The following is a 16,839-nucleotide window of genomic DNA, read 5'->3' on the forward strand; positions in this document are numbered from 1 at the left end:
CCCCGCCAAGGCTTATACAGCTTGGGGGATGTGCCGACAGGCACTTGCGGACAGTGCAACCAAGCCTTGTCACCCGGAGCCCACCGTTTGCCCGACTTGCGACGACCCCTCAACCGCTCGTTGGCCAACTGGCGGGCAGCGGAATATTCAATGGGGGGGGGGGGGGGGGGTTCGGTTCCCGCCCATACATCAGAAAGAAAGGCGAGTAGCCAGTCGAAACGTGCGGAGGCATTCTGTAGGCTGCAAGCACACCAGGGATGCGCAAATCCCAGTCTTTCTGAGACTTATCGATCTGCTGACTCAGCATTGACGTCAGCGTTCTATCGAGCCATTCCACCATCCCATCCATTTGAGGATGGTAGGGCGAAGTCCCCAAAAGGTCGCACACCACCTTCAGCAATTTAGCCAAAAATGTTTTCCCTTGATCGGTGAGGAGGCGTTCCGGGGCCCCCTTATCCAGCACGTACCAGTGCAGGAACGCCTCAGTAATACTGGCAGCCGATTGATTTGGGAGCGGCCAAGCCACAGGCCAGCGGGAAAATTATTAAATGCCCACAAGCAAGTATTTGTTATCCCAGGCCGTAGTGGGGAAGGGTCCCAAGATATCCAGGGCCACCAGCTCATTGATGCGGGACACCTTAATCGACTGCAAGGGTGGGCAGCACTTGACAGGCGGTGGCTTACGGCGGGTGCACGGCACACAGCCCTTCAGGACGTTTCTCACGTCTGCCGCCATGGAGGGCTAAAAATAATCAAGCCTGAGGGTGGCCAGGGTCTTATGGACCCCCAAATGCATCAGGCGTTCATGGGTTTCTACAATCAGCCTGCCTCTGAGGCACGTGGGTACGATATCATATCGTTGCATGCCGCCATCCCAACACATTAACAGACCCCCCTTTAAAACGACGGGAGCAACCTTGCATCGCCCAGAGCCGTCAACCGACTTTTCGGCACGACGTCGCAACTTCAACAGTGAGGCGTCCTCCGCCTGGAAGCGGACCCATTCGGAATGACTCAGACCGAGGACAGGGTCCTGCGCCACGGAACCACTGGGCTCCTGGGGGTGAAGCGTTGATGCCGACACGACAATGGGGGGAGCAGCAACCACGCCCGACGATTAACAACAGGACGAGCCCGTGAGACACGCGCATTCGCCGTCCGGGGGAAGCCGCGACAGCACGTCAGCATTAGCGTGCCGCGTAGCCTTACGATAAGACACCCAGAACGAGTAATCCTGCAGGATTTCTAACCAGCGTGAAAGCTGGCCCGATGGTTGCTCAACGCGCAGGGCATACTGAAGGGCGGCGTGATCGGAACGCACCTCAAACCGCCTGCCATATAAATAGGGCCGGTACTGTTGCATGAAGAAAACTATGGCGAGCAGCTCCCGGCGCGTTATGCAATAACGCTGTTCAGCCGACGAGAGCACTCAACTGCCATACGCCACCACCCTTTCCACACCGTTCACCACCTGGGACAGTACAGCGCCGATTCCCATGTTGCTATTATCGGTGTCCAAAATGAACGGCAAGGAGAAGTCAGGATATCGGAGGGGAGGGGCGCCCACCAATCCATCGCGTAGGGCAACGAAGGCGGCCTCCTCCTCACCCACAGACTTCGGGGTAGGCCAAGGGCGCACACACGCAGTTTTTTCGGGATCGGTCACAATACCTGATTCACTGACAATGTGGCCCATATACTGTACGGATGTTTGCAACAGATGGCACTTCTGTGGTTTAAACTTAAGATTAGCCTCTCTCATCTTAGGGAAAACAGCGCGTAGCCGGGTAAGGTGCTCACCAAACGTGCGACTAAACACGATAACATCGTCCAAATATATCAGGCAGGAGTCCCATTGGAGTCCTGCGAGAACTAGCTCATCAGAAGACTGTTGAGCAGTCATCGAGAGGCAATTGCCAGAACCCCGAAAGCAGGTCAAGAGTGGAGAAGAAACGCGCCCCAGACAACGCATCAAGCGAATCGTCCATCCGGGGCAGGGGGTACGCGTCCGGGGCAGGGGGTACGCGTCCGCGACCGACACCTTGTTGAACTTCCTGAAGTCTATGCAGAAGCGCAGACTTCTGTCGTGCTTTTTAACCAGCACGATGGGAGCACCCAAAGGGGCTTGTGGATGTGGAAATAACATCGGCGGCCAACATTCCATCGACCGCTTGGCATGTGTTCCTTTTCAGCCGGTCTTAACCGCTAGGGGTTTTGGCGGATGGGCGGAGAGTCACCCGTATCAATATGGTGGCTCAGGAGGGTCGTGTGACCGAGATCGAATTTACCCCGGCTGAAAACGTCTCCAAATTCGAGCAACAGCGCACGCAATGCGGATCTCTGTGCGTTAAGGCAGGTTCCGATTCACGGAACACAGAGCATCTGCCCATGCGGCATCCTCAACACGCGCGTGGGCCTGTGGGCCGCGAAGCATCAACGTCCCCAATCATCTCACTGTGGACCGACGCGGCCGACGCGTGAGCGAGCACCGTTCCCGCCTGAATGACCGACGCATCCGGCCCCACATTAAGCATTTGAATAAAGGGCTGACAGTCCCCGGAAATCAACGTTTGGGCACCTACAAGCGCCATTCCCCGAGCTGCCTTGTTAGATGGTCCCAATACAATCCCCTCTGCGGTGGCCTCCCGATCAAGCAGCTTACGCAGCCGCAGGGAAACGAGCATATTTTCCCCAGGGGGAATCGTGACCGTGTGGGTAACAAGCGCCTGAACAGATGCGTCCACCTTGCGCATTTTGGCGGGAGATGATAAAAATGCGATTTGCCTCCCAGAGGCTAGTTCCAAACACCTCTGATTAGTAAGAATTTTAAGGGGTATCTTCCCAAGGAAGTCTGTGCCTAAACAAACACGGCACCGCCAATGAATCAGAAACCAATACGGGCCCTTCCAAAGCAATGTCCCCAATGCACACCTCAGCGACTATGTCCCAAAATTCCCAACGATCCCCCGTGAGAGGCGAAGTACGGAACGGAAACAGGGCACAAAGAACGACACTCCTGCAGAAAAATGTTGAAAATCAATTAGGAAATTATGGTGACGGAAGCACCCGCATCGATGAAGACCCGCACCTCAACATCTTGTATAGTACCCACGACCGCGGACGAGCCGGCGGTCGCGGCAACAACCTGCTGGGCTAATTGGGACCACTGATCTGGCCCGAGCGGCGAACCCTCACCCAATGCAAACGACGCCTCACGCGCCGCGACCCGACGTGAACGGATCTATCAGAGCATGAGATGGGTGAGGTGGAACCGAGGGCCGAGTGTGTGGTGCACCGCGACTCGCCTGGGGCCCTTTTGCAGTCGGTGGCGGCCGGGATGACGATGACGGTGGGGCGAAGCGTCTTCGACGTGCAGCACGGCACCCCGAGGCTACGAGTCCCGGCAGCCCACAGTTGTAGTAATTGGCGCGGCTGGAGCTCGGCCGAGGGAGGGTCCCTTGTGGATGGTGTTGTCTCCCTTGCCGCTCCGTATCACGTCTCCGACCTCCACCGCCGTCAACAGCCACGCAAACTGGGACGTGTTCATCCTCTTCTGACTCCTCGCACAAGCCCGCAGATGCGGCGCATGCCACCAGCCCCGACCGTTTCTTCAACCTCAGGTGAGTCTGTATAAATCGAGCGATGACGAGGAACGACGGCAGGTAAGGTGATGTTCAGCTCCTTTTCCAACCCCAACAGTCAATTCCTGCCGCCTCCATTTTTGGAAACGCCGCCTGCGCCAGGGACAGCAAAGCGCTTCGAAAGGTGAGGGGTGTCTCGGTATCCCCACACCGTCATTCCACAAATCTGTTGCGTACACAGGACGGCGGATCGTCGTAGACTGGAGCCATTGCCTTGAACGCTTGCAATAGCGTGGACCGCTGCGCGGGCAGGATGGCATAGAATGCCGCCAAGGCATCGTCGTCAAGAGAGGTGGGGAGCGCTTTCAAAGCTTTTTCCTCCATACACCCAGCCAACATGCAGCTTGTGGTGAAACGACGTTTGAACGTCTCCCAATCCCTGCCGGCAGCTGTGAATTCGTGGACAAATGGGAGCTGGCGATGCAGCGCTGGAACGTCCCGCGGCATGCTCGGCGGATGGGAGAAAATGGCGGCCTCCCCGCCGCGCGTCTCTGCCAAAATGGCGGCTCCCTCGCCGTGCGTTCCCGCCAAAACGGATGGCGCAAGTTCGGGCGGCGTGGCGAAAGAGTCACGCGCTTGGACGGCAGCAGCAACAATGTTAACACCATGTGGCGCCGGGGCAATCTTCTCCGGCGACAGCTCCCCGCTGTCGAGTTTGGCGACCAACTCGGCCGCAGCGCCCAGCAACTCAGCGAGGCGGGCACTGGCCGTCCGACAGGCGTCGGCCGGTGATGAATCGAATCTGCTACCTAAGCCGCACAGCGCTGTTCCGCCGGCAGCGAAGCCTCGGCAGGACTCTCCGGGGTCGCCATCCCTGGGGCGGTTGGAGGGATGAAGTCTCCGTTGTCCTCTTCTCCCGAGAAATTCTTGGCAGGTTGCATACGACGTGAGCATTTCGCCTCGCTGTAGCTAGGGCTAACTGACAATTTGCCACTTCTGTCACCAAATGTAATGGTTCGACAGAGGCGCACACACTCAACTGCAACACAACTGCAACAACACACTCTATACGTAAGGTGGTGACCACCATCCTTCTCTCACTAACACTCGGTACTACTTGGCGTGGAAAAGTCAGGAGACTACTGCTTGGCCACAATGACTGGAGGCTTGTGTCTTCAAAGTCTTCATACAACGGCTTCATCCCAGGCACCAACAGCCCCACTCTGCGCGCTGAGCCCGCTTATAAGCCACTCCGGCGTGGCCAACCACGCCCTGGCCACGCCCCCCTTCTCGAACCCTCGAGAAGGCTCCACTGCCTGACCACGTGAACCCCGATGTCCCCCGGGCCTCTCTCCCCATGCTTTGTCTACACCAAATCCCATTACAGTGCAGACAGAAAGTTTGTAATCAATTCAGCACTCTCATTCAGATTCCATGTTGAACAAATGTAAATTGTTGATTTAAAGCTTTCGTGACTGCAGGGATTCAGATTTGTGTTGTAGTCGAAACGTCGTGAGAATTTTTATTGTTTTATATTTGTATTATTTTATTATTTCCCTTCTACGTGACTTTACCGAAAGAACCAAGAAAATGTAAATTGGTTATCTCACAGACAAATATTGTTGCCCAATACAAATTCGTTTGGATATGATTAAAGTCACTACCGTCCTTCCACTCCTTGATGATTGTGATGTAGCTAACAGGTTGGAATCTACAACTGTCATCAATAAGCTACATCCTCTTTGGTTATTTCGGTAAAGTCACGTAGGTATAAAATAAAATAGATCTATTCTTTTTATTTTATACCTACGTGACTTTACCGAAAGAACCAAAGAGTATAAATTCCTGCAGTCATGAAAGCTTCAAATCAAGATTGAAGCTACATCCTTTATACCACTCTGCTCTGAGATTTTCCCTAGTCACCTCTTCTACAGAACACACCACTATGATATATATCTCACGGCTAACTTGAACTATTTGGAGGTGCGCTGAAATATTCATTGGGCTTTATTCATTTGAAAAGTACAGACAGTCCACGACTTGCGAACACCTGACTTACGGACATCCGCACTTACAAACCAGATTCCATCAGATTATTTTTCATTAAACATCAGCGGAGCAATCCTCCGCGAGATGTAATGAAAGAGTGTGTGTGGTGTGTGTGTAGGTTCTCGCTAACAGCACTTGCCATAACAGTCTGTTAAGAATATATATATGGGGGTCTTTATCTTTGTGTGCGTGTGTGCAGGCATGGCTGCGCTGGCTGGGTCATGTAGCCCACATACCTAGCCACAGCATGCCCAAGCAGCTTCTGTTTGGCCGGATAGAGGGGGCTAAACGGGCACAACACAGATGCAACACGGGCTGGAAAACTGATGGAATGTGGTAAGGGAGGACATGGAGCTGAGTGGACTTAACAATGACTGGTACCAGCGGTGTGAAGATTAGCCTCTGTGGAGGAGGCTTGTGAAAGATGCTATTGGACAGTTGGAGGCAGTTTCCTTCTAATAACAATGGAGGGCAGAGGAGCGGACGCTCACAACGAGTGGAATTCCAGGCAGCTAAAATACAGCAAGGTGGCACAGTAGGGGGCAGAGGTGGTGCATCTGCCAGTCATCTCAGTCAGCCAACCAATGGTACCTGGATCTGTCCCGTGACCTCCTGCCAGCGGGCATTTGATACTTCACGCGGCCTTAAAGCACACATAGCCTGGCACAAGTGCCGTGGTGATGTCACCACTACTTAGTAGCGAATGGCATTTGTTGTTTTGTGCGTGCAACATGTGTGTAGGTAGCAGTAGCGGTTAACGCACTACACTACCAGCCCGGCAACCCAGTTGGATTCCTGCTCACGACCAACTCCAGTGATGAAGGCCATAATTGTGGAGAAATGCTCCAATTTTAGTTTTATACATTTATATTTACCTGATCTACCCCAAAAAAAATCTCTGGATAATTTTGGTCGTGAAAACCTACGTGTCAAACTTACTATACCCTATTTATTACAGCATTAGATGAAAATGTAAAATATTTATTCTTATTTAAGAGTTTAACAATGTTTCCCTTTTTTAACCATAACACTGACCTATATGCATTTAAATACAGTACATTGTTGTGTTCCGACTTACGGACTGTTCGAGTTACAAATGGGCCTCAGGAACAGAAGTCGAGGACTGCCCGTAATCAAATCTCAGTCTGCTCAGTATCTCTCAAACTTGCTGGTGGCTTCTAAAGTCAACCTTTTACATTCAAGACAAAGCTCAGATAGATTTCTGTCCATCATTACACATTTTTGGAATGCAATGAGTCATGGGCTTTCTTAATTGCGGCACCTAATTCTGGAATGAATTGATCACTAATCTCAGTAGTCCGACCCTGCCTACTTTATATGTGTAACGGGTTCCGGAGACACTTGTAGAGGTAACTCCTTTATTACAATACAACACTCCAACAGTCCTGATACTCTGTTACAGCCTAGGTACACAGCCTAGGTACACAGCCTAGATACTCTACTCTGGCTACGCTCTGGAACTCGCCCTCACAAGGTCGCCGAGTCGGGAGTTCCAGAGTCCCACCACTGGCTCTCACAACATCCCAGGGTCTTCAGATGGCTGGTCGTGGGTCTTGGGTCTTGAGTTACAACTGGCCCCGATCGTCTAGGGAGCTCCCCTTTTTATGCCTAGCCCAACGAGGGGTGGGGCCGTGTGCGCCCCCAGATATCCCACAGAGCACACACAGCCCCCCCCCGTTGGCGGCGCCAAAAGGATTAAGCGCCTGGGAACCCAACGCCTGATGCCAAGAGGCTTAAGCGTCTGACCCGCCTGAGAACCCACGCCTGGCGCCAAGGGGATTAAGCGCCTGGCCCTCCCAGGGACCCAGAGCCCCCAGCAGCCCCTCCCTTCTTATGTCACTACATATGTATTGACGGCATTGATTGATGATTACTTCTGCTACACTTGTGAATGCCATTAGTTAAAGCCATATGTGACCAGAACTTGGGAATGCCATTTACAGAAAGACTATTAATAAAAAAGAAAAATATAAATGCCATGTGAGAGCTCCTATTGAGTGTTATGCGTAACGTGGTTATTTTGGATTGCTCACTGTTTTTCCATTGTACATAGTTCTGGTTCTTATTATTTAAAGTCATGTTTATAACATTCCCTGCTGTTGAGCTAAACAGCCCCTGTAAACTCTCCCTTCCTATGTAATGTGCTGGCTAATGAGATGGAACACGCTCATGTATATATGTAATAAACGACTCTGTCAGGCTCTCTTGGTCTCCGTTGTCGTTTATTTAGGTTCTTCGTATCGCACCCCGCTGGTCCTCGGCCGGACCCGCGCCGCCTCCGCCGCGCGCCCCGCGCACGCTCCGTGTGGCCAGCACTCGCTGGTGGCCGCTCCACTCTCTCCATGTGCCCCGCACACGCCGCCAGCCACACCGCTCGCTCCGTGTGCCCCGCACACTCCGCTAGTCACTCACTAGCCACGTGTGCCCCGCACACTCTGCTAGCCCCTCACACACCGCTAGCCCCGTCTACCCCACGCACACCGCTGGCCGACGGTGTGCGTAGGTCTTCGACCATGTGGCAGATGGCGCCGCTCTTTCCGCACTGCCCAGCGTGGCTTCCCCTATTCTCGCTCCGTTCCAACTCCTCGATCTCTTCCGGCTCTCTCCCTATATCCTTCCCATCACGTGACCCTGACTCCTCCTTCCCGTACTGCCCCCGTCTCCGCCCCCCGTTCACCTCGTCTCCCATTGGAGCCGAGGTGAGCAGTGGCTCCTCCCACACGCTCCGCCAACCAGGCTCCGCCCCCCAATGCTCCAGGCTGTGTGATTGGCGCGGAGGCCAGCAACCACCCCGTTTATGCTCGCATTACATATACATAGAGGTCTGATGCGACATGTTATGCATATGTATGTCAGGTGTGCTCAAATAGAGCAAGTCAAGATCTATAAGTATCTTGGGGTCATCCTTGATTCAAAACTGAATTGTGAAGATCATATTGATTACATTGGTAAAAAGACAAAAATAAAAATTGGTTTTCTGTATCGACACAAGCACTGCTTCCCTCCTATGTTCCGTTTGGAATTGATAAAAGCTACCATACTGCCTCTACTTGATTACTGTGACATTGTATATAAATCAGCCCCTAGTACTGTACTGAAGAAGCCTGACTCAATTTATCACTCGGCCTTAAGATTTGCATTGAACTGCCCATATAGGACCCACCACTGTGATCTCTACATTGGGTCAAACTTAACATCTCTTAATGTTCGACAGCTTGTGCATCAGATCTTATTTATTCACGATGTACTTACAAAAAAATCTGCAGACTACCTGCTGGATCTCCTCTCTGTTTCGAAGAACAAATGTGACCTAAGGTCTTCGCTCATTTACCAGCTTCACATTCCTTATTGCCGTATAAATACTGGAGGAAGGACCTTTGCTATTGATGCCCCCAGGATCTGGAATGCTATAGCCAATAAACTGCAACTTGGATCACTACCTGTGAGATCTTCACTCAAAACTGCTCTAGAGGAGTTGTACACCCCTAGCTGCCACTGCTATTCAGTTGCCTGAAATCAAATGTTTCGCTCCGGATGACCGCTGCAAAGTATGATCTTGTGTTTTGATTATAGTGTGCTGATCTTAAAGGTGATACTCCTGCTGTTATGGAGTGACTCATGCAGCCAGCTATGGCTGAAAAGTTTGGTAGTACTTGTTATGTATATCGTTTATTGTAAAATTTCAATCACAGTTCCTATGATCACTGTTACATTGCTTTTATAGCTTTATTTTGGTGATTTCGAAAACGTTTTGGTTTAGCCATATTTGTTTGTTGTAGTACAGAGTTAGACTGATAACTTTATAATCCAAATTGTCTTATGGTTGTTATTGTTTGACTTGCATCCCACTGGGATTTTTGCACACAGCAATGATATATGGTGCTTTTTCTGGAAGACTTTGCTGTTTTTTCCTGGATTTTTCTGTTCATTTTTTTGTTTGTTGCGGTTGCACCCGATTCAAGAGCCGAATGGCTCACAGGGCTATACCAAATAAATTAAACTGAATATTCATATGGATAGCATATAAGAACAAGCACTAGGGCATACTGAGAACTCCTTAAAGTCTGTAAAGTTACCAGATTAATTCAATGTGCTTTTACGTTATACAAGGCATAACGTTACAGCTACCGCCGTACCAGCCATTATGTGTAGTTCCTGTAAATATTCCCTAGCCATGTAACTTGATTGCCGCTTTGACCCGGTTGCCACTGAAAAAGAGCATCTTAGTTCAATGGGCCCTACCTGCAATCAGCCCCCGACTGAATCGTACGTCCACTGACCTGCACGAAGTGGTTGGGCGCGTCGCTGCAGACAACGTGACTCTGGGCATCAAGGATGGGGATGACCTTTGCGAGAGGGAGCCACTCTGCCGAGATGCTTCGCACAAAAGTACAAATATGACGAGCGATAAAGATAATCCGAGTACAAGGCATTGCCATTACTATTTGTATACGGTTTTACTTTACACACTATTTTCACAAAGTAATTATCTGTGACTTTTTTTGCAAACATAACAACGCTCAAGTAAATATTCACTGTGGCCACCACGTTAATGTAACCGCATGTCATCAGATCCTTCCGTAGTTGTGTGCAACTAGTAAAAGTAAGAAGAGCCTCATAATGGCAAATGGTACCCACACAGAATGGTAACAGTGATTTTGTCATTACAGCATCACTCATACCAATGGCATCCACAGACTCAGGAACAACCCAATGCTCTAAGTGCCACAGCCACCAAGCAGCACACTGTGAATGACCTGTAGAGAGAGTGAAGATGGCTGTTTCTGTTCTGCCTACTTGTCACTGAATCAGCTTGATCAGCATCAATGGTTCGATTCCCACACCTGAATTCAGAAAGATTATGGAGGTGGTGGAACGTACCCCATCATGTCCCGCCCTCCGGTAATCTGATCCTGCCGAAAAGACTCCGCTGCTCCATCAATGAGACGCAAAAAGCCTCGGTCCAGACATGCACGTAGCACGGTCCAGAAATCCATGCTGTGTACGCAGAGGGGAAGTGGGGAAGCACGGCTAAGTTTGCATGGTCGCTCAATAGCCGTTACCTGTCCATCACATCCCTCGTCTCACTCAGGTCCAATACACAAAGTTCTTGCCACAAATTAACCACAATACCTTGCTGAAGGAAAGTTCTTCTTTCCAATATTAGAAAGCCATTGGAGCTATGCACTTTAAAATATAGATTGAAAACGAATTTCTTTAGAACTTATTTTTGTGTTTAGGTTGTTGTCATTCCCTCACACCTCCGATGAGCACGGTTGGCTACGTACGGTGCGAAAGTTCAATATACATACGTACATCATGTCCCTCATCTCCCTCAGGTCCCCACACTATTACCTGTCCATCATGTCCCTCGTCTCACTCAGCATCTTCTGGGCAGTCAGCTCTTCCTCCCTGGAGCCACACACCTGCACAGTAACGAATGCCAAGATATAATCTTTGTCAGCATCATTATCGTCATCTCCACACGTGATCAATGTCATGTTATATTCAAAAACAATCGTCACCGTGTTTTTTGTAATGTACGTATATAATAACAATTGCCAAGGAAAGGCTAATATAGTATTTTGTGTCAGGAAACCAGCATACCCTGAAGAAAAACTACTTGCTGTACTGAAATCTCCTGGATATGCAGAAGATTATTGATATTTGGAGTTTCACAAATCTATGATATTCATAATCCCTTTTCAGAAGGATAGCCATTACATCACCATGTCACAAATGTAGCACGTTTTATTTTCTACATAAGACATTTAGGGATTATTATTTTTCTATCTTGGTTTGAAGCTTTCGTGACTGCAGGGATCCATACTCTTTGGTTCTTTCGGTAAAGTCACGTAGGTATAAAATAAAACAAAAAAGATCTATTTTATTTTATACCTACGTGACTTTACCTGAAAGAACCAAAGAGTATTATTTTTCTACTTAATCTGGAAGAGAGTGGTAGGAACATTGCTTGGGGACAGTGGCACAGAGGTAAAAGTGGAGTTACCCTAAAATTGTCAAGCACTACCACAGCCGTGCTAATAGTGAGATAACAACTAGAAGATGCCAAGATCCAGAAACGTATTTTGTCATGCAAAATATTTAAGCGCACCCCCCGAAGCTCTGTAACTCTCAGTGGCATAGCTACCGAGTGTGCAGGCACCGCTACTGCACCACCCACAGGCCGCAGGGCCCAGGTGCTGGGGCTAGGACGGGAGGGGACAATGCCCCCATTTATTTCCTTGCACCAGGTTCCAAGCCAACCACACCGGACCACTGTACAGGCAGTTCTCGACTTAAGAACGCTGAACTTATGAACACCCACACTTATGAACCAGCTTCCATGAAATTAGTTGTTTTAACATTAACTTAAAACGTGCACTCCCACTTGCAAATTGAACCACAGCACTATTTTGTTCAGCTGAGCGATCCTCCGTGAGATGTATTGAGTCTGCCTCATGCTGGGAGTGAGCGTTTGTGTGTGTGGGCATTTAAATACGGTAGATTACTGTGTTCCGACTTAGGAACAATTCGACTTAAGAACGGGTCTCAGGAACTAATTGTCCGTAATTGGTTTGACTTTCTATATCACACTGAGACAAGCAGGCCCTACAGAAGTAACTGAGAATAGTTTCCTCGTGGAAAGCAAGGGGTTTTGGGGCAAACCTGTCCGTCTAGTACGTCGTCTTCCGGAGCCAGCATGAACTTCCCAAAGCTGCTGAGCTCCTGTCGCCCGTCGCCCTCCACCAGGGTCCTCACGCACGAGATCATTCCATCCAGCTCGCGCAGCGTCACACTCTGCCTCAGAGACACGCTGGGATGCGCGGCATGGAGCCATTGCTGAATGCAGCCAGGGAAAGCAACGAGCACCTACATCACACGGGGTTACCTGGTCCACCTTTTCTCAGGACAGCACTCGAGCCATGAATCCAGAAAGTGGCTCCGTGTGCCATGGTGCTGCTGTGAGCGGCCACGCTGCACATGGAGCGCAGCTATTGTGTGGAGGCTTTCCGCTATGTCATTGTGTAGTGGGTACAGAAGGAGACTCAGGCTTACTATGGGAGGCAACACATTTATTAACTTTACACCAACAGATAACCTATGGTGGTGGACCACCAGGTAGCTACTCTAACACTCTGAGTGAGCTACAACGAACTGGAACCCCAACCCGGGTCAGGGTCCGTGTGTTGGAGACTCTTCTTCCGGCATAGAACGTAGATTTCTTCATGAAGACAACAGCAGCCAGTTCCACTGGGGACCCGGCTTTTTATCCAGTGTGGCAGGCCTCACTCCGCCCCTAGCCACGACTCCCTTCTAGAACTCTCGAGGAGTTTCTCCACTGGACACGTGGTCCCCCCAGCCCCCCCCTTTGGGGGTCCCCGGATAGACACCTCCAGTCACGTGTCCTCTGGTGTCAACCAGAGTGCCCTGGCCCCCTGCAACCCCGTTCCGAAGCCGGCACTCTTGCCCCCTATCCTATCGGGGCTGGCACTGCATGTAGAGCTTGGTGCCATTCCTTGACTGTTGGACTGTGCTGCCCGAGGCCCTCTAGGGGCGGTACTCCATCCCCCTTCAGTGGTGTCCGTGGTGGCAATATATTTGCATGGCGTGCCTTTCCCAGGCTGGCCACACATAGCGACGTGCAGCAATGTCACTACATCACCCCCCCCCCCCCCCAATTAACAATAGATAATTTAGTGAATGAAGTGAGGAGACCCCCCCCCCCCAAGTGCCTCAACAATAACAATAAACAATTAATACCCCAGCCCACCTATACAATATATACACTATCTACAAATGTACAGTAACGGACGGGGAAAAGGTGGAAGTACAGAACAACAAGCAAGGCGAGAGAGAAAACAAATAAAATACATTAAAACGCGAACGCTCGGAACCCCCTCCAGCACCAACATCTCCCAACCACACCGTGTACCAACACCCACAAGCACAACGAGGGCTAGATTCAGCCAATAGCCGATGCGGCCTGCCAAGTGCGACAACCAAGTGACAGCGTGGGAGTTTGTATGGGGATCACGAAAACTGTAGAGTTTTTGATTGAGTCCTCATGGCCGGACTCCCAGAGGAGGTGGGCTCAGTCTCCCTGGAGGTCCCGGGGAGAAAAATGTCCCGACGAACCTGGCTCCTCACGGGGAGCAGTCGGCCGGGCAGACGGGTTCCCGTCGTCCGGAGCCAGTGGAGCCAGAGCAGGTGGTGACTTGGGGGGCGTCAGTTGCGCGGCACCTGAAGACGGGATCACACGACTCCCCTGAGGGCCAATCTCAGCGGGCACACACCTCAGCTCGTCTGACACGTCACACACTCGACCCCTGCATTGTGGAGATGGGATGAATTTGCGCGGAGCGATGAAGGGCTTAAGGCGCGACGGGTAAACAAATCAGCTCCGCTGGCCGGAATTACATCAACAGGTCCTCACCAGGGTTTAACATTTTTGGTGACGTACCCACTGGTACCTGTGGGCAGTGGAGCCAGGCTCTGTCACCCCGTAGTCGCTCATTAGCCAATTGGCGCGAATAAAAATTTACCATAGAAGCCTCATGCACTTCCGATAGCTTCTGAAGGTTAAAGCGCATGGATTCCGAAAGATTTGATTTGGCCTTGTTTGCAACGACACGTAGTTGTACATCAATTGGGGGGTCATGATCTCTGCCGTACATTAAAAAGAAGGGCGAATAGCCGGTGGACGCGTGAGGAGCCATTCGGTAGGTAGCCAGAACTCCGGGAACCTGCAAGTCCCAGTCAAGCAGGGACTCGCTGACCTGATGCCTCAGCATCGAAGAATCCTATGCAGGCGCTCCACCATTCCATCCATCTGGGGGTGGTATGGTGATGTACGTATTTTCTTAGTACCCAATAAGTCGCACACCTCCTGCAGTAATTTGGAGGAGAAATTCTTGCCCTGATCAGTCAAGAGACGCTCAGGAGCACCCTCGTCCATGACATAGCCATCGAGGAAAGCCTCGGTGATGGCAGCCGCCGACTGGTTGGGGAGGGGCCAAGCCATTGGCCAGTGCGAGAAATATTCGACGCCAACCAACAAATATTTATTTCCACGAGGGGTGGAAGGAAACTGAGCAAGGATGCCTCGAGCGACCAACTCGTTAATGTGGGAGACCACAATTAATTGCACAATATACACACCCCGTCAACAAATCAGCTGCATCCTCTGCCATGCCCGGCCAGAAGAAGTCAAGCTGGAGCGTGGCAAGAGTTTTGTGCACACCCAAGTGCAACAGTCGTGCACTGCCCATACAAACTTCCCCCGCAGGGCAGTGGAACCAAAATACAATATTGTAGCGGCGCAAGCCGCCATCCCAGCACATCAGCAGACCGTCCCTCAGGAAGACCGAGGACACGCCCCTACGTTCCCTACCCCCCATACGTTACCTTGACACGGCGGCGCATTTTAACCAGGGAAGCGTCCTCCACCTGCAGGCATCCCCATTCCGCGAGGTCAAGGCCAAGGATGGCGTCATGCGCCACAGGACCGTCAGCCACCTCGGAGGAGGCAACCTCAGCCAACGGTGCAAGGGGCGGGGGTGAGTCGTCGTTCGGTGCCTTACAGCGCTCCGCGCCCAAAAAACACACGGACCTGTCGCTTGGTGCTAATTGCGACAGGGCATCCGCGTTCATATGCTGTGTGCCTTTCCGGTAGGACACAGTGAAGGAGTAGACCTGGAGGACCTCCAGCCAACGCGAAAGTTGGCGGGACGGCTGTTCAATCCGCAACGCATACTGTAGCGCTGCTGGGTCAGAGCGCACTACAAAGTGTCTGCCATACAAATAGGGGTGATACTTTTCGATTTAAAGCCAGTGAACTCAACACGTACGCCATACTCTTAAGGCTAATGGTTACTCCGACTACACAATCCGCAAAGCCATCGCTCCAACCATCAAGAAGGATCCTGTTGAGGAGCCTTTCAAAACCATCACCTTACCCTACATTGCTGGGGTCACAAAAAAAATCTCCAACACAAGATCCAGGTCCGATTCAACACAGTACAGAACATCCGTGATCTGGTCCCGTCTGTAAAAGATGTGGTTCCAGACATACAGTACCCTGGCGTCTACAAACAAAGTTGCCTCTGTGGTAGCAGTTACATTGGAGAAACCAAAAGACATGTCTCGGACCGCATCCGTGAACATAAAGCAGACCTGAAACACGGTAGGACAAACACCTCAGCCGTGGCAGATCACTGATACAATTCAGTGGGCTCACATGACATTGACTTCTCCAAGACAGAGGTTCTCTGCAAGCCATCTGGCTACCATGAGAGATTCGTTCATGAGGCGATCCACAAATACAAACACAGAGACAATTTCAACCGAGAAGATGTATTCTGGCTCAGCAATCATTGGAAGGACGTAATAAACCATTTCGGATCTTAACTGATTGTGTACACGTTTACGGTGACTTTCAGACCGCAGTTCACTCACTGGCATGACTATATATCTTGTATTCTCCGCAGGGAATGGATTCTTTGCTCCGCTGCAAGTCCCCTACCACTCTTCCATTGAATTATTTCGTTGCTTTCTCTTAGTATCTTTCACTCGACGTTCAATGGTATAGTGTATAGCAGATTGTATAATAATAAATAGTATAAAATTGTAATGTTTAATACAATGTATAAGGCTATATATAGTATCGTAATTGTATAGTGAATATACAGCAGTATGATATACAGTAGGGTGGATAGAATAATACATAGTGTAATATTACACTATGTATTATTTTAAGGTATAGGGTGGTGTATAGTAATACAGTATATAATTTAATGTTGGGTTTGTCTATGGCAGCATATAGTACGGGGTAGACCCGTGTGATGTAAATGAAAAAAGTTTAGCTGGAAGCATATTATATTTTTTGCGACATAGAATTGTAATGTATTACTTACTGTTAGTAGCTCAGCTTATTGGAGAGTATATTTAGTATACTGATGATACTATGTAGTTTATACTTTTGTTTTTTACGTGGTTGTTTAGTTACTGCAGCTACATACTATTAACATCCCTTCCCTTTATTAATGCTACCCCTATCCCCTCCCTTTGATGCTGCTAATCCTGCATAATGCACGGGCATAATATGACTTTGAAAACCTCCCGCCCACCTCCTACACATTTCACAAGTAGTACTAATCACATACCTGCATTTCCCATAAATATGCTA

The 16,839-nt window shown here is 50.2% G+C and overlaps 1 protein-coding gene across 1 annotated transcript in view; it reads right to left on the bottom strand.

Moving 5' to 3' along the window:
• Positions 1 to 16,839, bottom strand: part of PEX3 (peroxisomal biogenesis factor 3) — a 61,957-nt gene that overhangs the window by 13,690 nt on the left and 31,428 nt on the right. The window contains exons 8-11 of the mRNA XM_078866223.1: positions 12,321 to 12,468; positions 11,007 to 11,077; positions 10,533 to 10,649; positions 9,932 to 10,028 (exon numbers count right to left, since the gene is read on the bottom strand). Of these exons, the coding sequence (XP_078722349.1) occupies positions 9,932 to 10,028; positions 10,533 to 10,649; positions 11,007 to 11,077; positions 12,321 to 12,468 (433 nt within the window). The remainder of the gene's footprint in view (positions 1 to 9,931; positions 10,029 to 10,532; positions 10,650 to 11,006; positions 11,078 to 12,320; positions 12,469 to 16,839) is intronic.

Source organism: Lampetra fluviatilis, chromosome 22 (genome assembly GCF_964198595.1).
Source record: "Lampetra fluviatilis chromosome 22, kcLamFluv1.1, whole genome shotgun sequence".
Classification (NCBI taxonomy): domain Eukaryota; kingdom Metazoa; phylum Chordata; class Hyperoartia; order Petromyzontiformes; family Petromyzontidae; genus Lampetra; species Lampetra fluviatilis.